This window comes from Urtica dioica, chromosome 1 (assembly GCF_054948205.1).
Source record: "Urtica dioica subsp. dioica isolate 48M chromosome 1, U.dioica_male_clone48M_v1_H2, whole genome shotgun sequence".
Taxonomy (NCBI): domain Eukaryota; kingdom Viridiplantae; phylum Streptophyta; class Magnoliopsida; order Rosales; family Urticaceae; genus Urtica; species Urtica dioica.
This window is the reverse complement of record NC_142756.1, coordinates 5756893-5760910: the sequence shown is the minus strand read 5'-3', so window position 1 is coordinate 5760910 and position 4018 is coordinate 5756893. Positions and strand designations below refer to the sequence as shown.

The following is a 4018-nucleotide window of genomic DNA, read 5'->3' as shown; positions in this document are numbered from 1 at the left end:
CCCAATCGGATAATGACGACGACAATAAATGCAGATTTAAGAATTATGGTTGAGTGCCTTTAATAACAAATGCAGCTTTCAAACCTGATACCTTTATATTGTTGACTATATTAAATAGCATTCAATGCTTCGTAGAATTATGGTTGAGGGAATTTATAGTTAGCCCTACACCATAATGTTTACATTTGCATTTATTGCCGTCAACAACATTTAGTTACCTGTTTGTAACGACTTATCGATGTTAGTTACCTGTTTGTAACTAAATTATCGATTATAGTTATACGTACGTAACTAATAGTTACCTGTTTGTAACTAAATTATCGATTATATTTATACGTACATAACTAAATGATCGATTCGTAACTGATAGGGAAAACCATTCCCAATCGGATAATGACGACGACAATAAATGCAGATTTAAGAATTATGGCTGAGTGCCTTTAATAACAAATGCAGCTTTCAAACCTGATACCTTTATATTGGTGACTATATTAAATAGCATTCAATGCTTCTTAGAATTATGGTTGAGGGCATTTAATAACGATAATGGAAGCTTTCAAACCTGATACATTTATATTGTTGACTATATTAAATAGCATTCAATGCTTCGTAGAATTATGGTTGAGGGAATTTATAGTTAGCCCTACACCATAATGTTTACATTTGCATTTATTGCCGTCAACAACATTTAGTTACCTGTTTGTAACGACTTATCGATGTTAGTTACCTGTTTGTAACTAAATTAGCCATTATAGTTATACGTACGTAACAAAATAGTTACCTGTTTGTAACTAAATTATCGATTATAGTTATACGTACGTAACTAATAGTTACCTGTTTGTAACTAAATTATCGATTATAGTTATACGTACGTAACAAATAGTTACCTGTTTGTAACTACATTATCGATTTCAGTTATATGTACGTAACTAAATGATCGATTATAAATAGTATTCAGTGCTTCATATAGTAATGTTGGATTTAATTTTAAGTTACATTTATTGTAAAATTCAAAGTCACATACACCATAAAACTGAAATTAAAAGTTCATAACAAATTTATTATTGCATTTCGTTCAACGGAATTGGACTACGACAAGTTGCCCGATTGTGTCCTACTCCTCCGCATCGAGAACATTTTCGACAACCATTGGTATTACCTTCGCCTTGAGATGGTATTCTTCTCTTTTTCGGTCTGCCAGCCTGACGTGCGTACGTTGAGGGTGGTTTGACTATGATCTGTTTCACGTTGTCGGGAATCAACCATGATTCAACGTTGCCGTGTGGATGGATTACACCTGTATAAGAAGATTTCCAATACTCTGTAGTGTAAAACAAAGAAATGTAGTCCTCAACAACATAGTTCCGAAAGCGGCAACATGCGATCCCGTGAGGACATATAAAGTTGTCTACTTGTAACATTCGACACGTGCATGTCTTATTCGTCAAATTTACAGCCCATGACTGACCATCCCTGTCAATGACCTCGAACTCGTACACCGACGACGGTCGTACCTTCACAATCACAATTAAACTGTTTTAGTTCCATATGACTATTATATTTTAGTTCCTTTTAAGAAACTAAAACACATATATAAGTTACGTATTGGTAACTAAATACCAGACCAACTTATATAACTAAAACACTTTTATAAGTTACGTATTGGTAACTAAAACACGTATATATTAGTTACTTATTACCTGCATTCCACACGCTTGCCCGATGTACCCGATAAGCTTTGCATTCGAATCCACAGAGAGAGCAGTCATGGTACCAAGAGCTTTCTCTCTTCTTTCGTAAAACCATTTTGTCATCCTCTCCCTCAAAAAATCAAAAATCTTCGCGATCGGGAACTCCCGAGCTTTGAGAAGCACGGAGTTCAAAGATTCGGCATTGTTGGAGGTCATGATGGAGTACCTTTTTTCGGTGAAATGTGCCCGAGCCCACTTCTCATGGCCTACCTCCTTCTCAAGGTAGGTTCGGATTCCCTCATCTTCTTCATCAAGCATACCCATAAACCTTTCCCACTCGACGTGAGTGTACGCCTTGGCGGCACCGGAAAATTTCCATGCCGCTTCTTTCGTCAAACCTTTGAATTTATTCCTCACATTTTTCAGTAGATGGTACATGCAATACCCGTGATCGGATTCTCTAAATACCTTTCCAACAGCCTGAAGTATTCCTTTGTTCCTATCTGACACAATCACTTGGTGTTGTCTCTCCCCAATTGCTTTTTTTAACTGTGTTAAGAAGTAAACCCACGACTCCGTAGACTCTGAATCACCAACACCAAAGGCGAGTGGAAAAATCTGTTCGTTTGCATCCATCCCACAGGCGGAAAACAGCGTGCCTTTGTAGTAATTCGTCAGAAAAGTTCCGTCGATGATAATTACGGGACGAAGGTATTTCCATCCTCTTTTCCACGCGCTAAGGGACATAAAGAAGTATCTAAAACGACGAGAACGTACAGTAGTCACAAGGTCGAATGAAGAACCTGGATTGGCCATCTCCATCACGTACCTCAATGTAGGCAACCTTGCGAACGATCCATCCTCAGTCCCATATAACGATTCTAAAGCTTTCTCTCTAGCCCTCCATGCTTTTTTATAATTCAATTGTACTCCGTAATCCTGCTCCATGTGCGCCATGATGTCTTTGGGCCTACATGGTGATAATGTTGGATCAACGAGTCTGTGTTTCACAACCTCCCCAACCAAATACATGGTCGCCTGAGGATGTTGTCCTTGCCTGTATTGTGCAGCACAAGTGTGCTCAGGGTCGAACCTACAAACATCAGGCACAATAACAAGTTATATGCATGTAAACTGACGACAGCTTGGAAAGATTTACACTACTCTAATTGTTTTTGTAGTATTACCTCCTTATATGGAATAATAGTGTTTTCCTCAGTCTAACTGCACGCACGGTCCACTTACAAGAGTCATCACGACAAACCACGTGGAGATACTGTGTAGTAGACGTTCTAACCTTGAACGTAAAATGATTGTTGATTGCATACATGCTCAAATGTTTTTGCAACGCGGTTTTGTTAGCATACAATCCTCCTTTACATACCCTTATGGGAGAATGTATGTCCATCACGTCCAAGAGCGTGGAATCCGATGATGGAACTGTTGTCGCTCCTTGAGAAGGCGAAGGACTGCTCGGTTCGCCGGGGACTGGAGAAGGGGGCTTGCTCGGTTCACTAGCGGCTGGAGGAGGGGGCTGGCTCGGTTCACCAGCGGCTGGAGGAGGGGGCTGGCTCGGTTCACCAGCGGCTGGAGGAGGGGGCTGGCTCGGTTCACCGGCGGCAGGAGAAGGGGGCTGGCTCGTTTCACCGGCAGCTGGAGGAGGATCACTCTCACTACTGTCAGATGGTTCACCGGCTGGCAGAGGAGACTCACGTTTCATCACAGGCGGTAAGAGACCTGCTCCTGGAAAACCACTCTCTCCGGTATTCGGAGTCGAACCAACATGCGCAGAAGAAGTCTTCAATGACTCAATCTCCAAAACCAGAGACATTATTGATGTATTCGGTTTCTCTTTCCGAATATGTAAATAACATGCCAAACTAATGTCGGAGTCAATTACTATTGGTTTTACCGCCCCTTCTGTTTCATATTTCACACTAACAACCTTATGACTGTTTTGATTTAACTTTCCCCCGGAACACGTGAACAGAACTTTTGTCAAATCTTCATACTTGGTCGTCGGCGGTATGAGAGCTGCATACGAAACACCGGCCTGGTAATAATCATCTCTTAGCCACTCACCGCTATGCTTGACGTACGTGAATATATCTCCTTTCATAGCCGCTGCAAAATTATTAGTTACAGAGAATTACACTCATTTCATAACAGTGTGGCGTGTTAGTTATGTGTACGTAACTACACAAGAAAACTACCGGAATTAGTTACAGAAACATAACTAAACAAAAAAAACATACATTTCTCAGTGATTTCCCTGTAACTAAACTCAGTAATGTTTAATCTGGGTTCCGGATTTTTTTTAATCAACA

At 40.3% G+C, this 4018-nt stretch overlaps 1 protein-coding gene across 1 annotated transcript; it reads right to left on the bottom strand.

Moving 5' to 3' along the window:
* Nucleotides 1-518: 518 nt before the first annotated feature.
* On the bottom strand, nt 519-3522 carry LOC149406734 (uncharacterized). Its single transcript, XM_089617536.1, has 4 exons — nt 2879-3522; nt 1701-2784; nt 1160-1514; nt 519-562 (listed from the first exon to the last, which is right to left on the bottom strand). Exons 1-4 carry the CDS (start codon nt 3520-3522, stop codon nt 519-521), a joined length of 2127 nt encoding a protein of 708 aa, XP_089473662.1.
* Nucleotides 3523-4018: the final 496 nt, after the last annotated feature.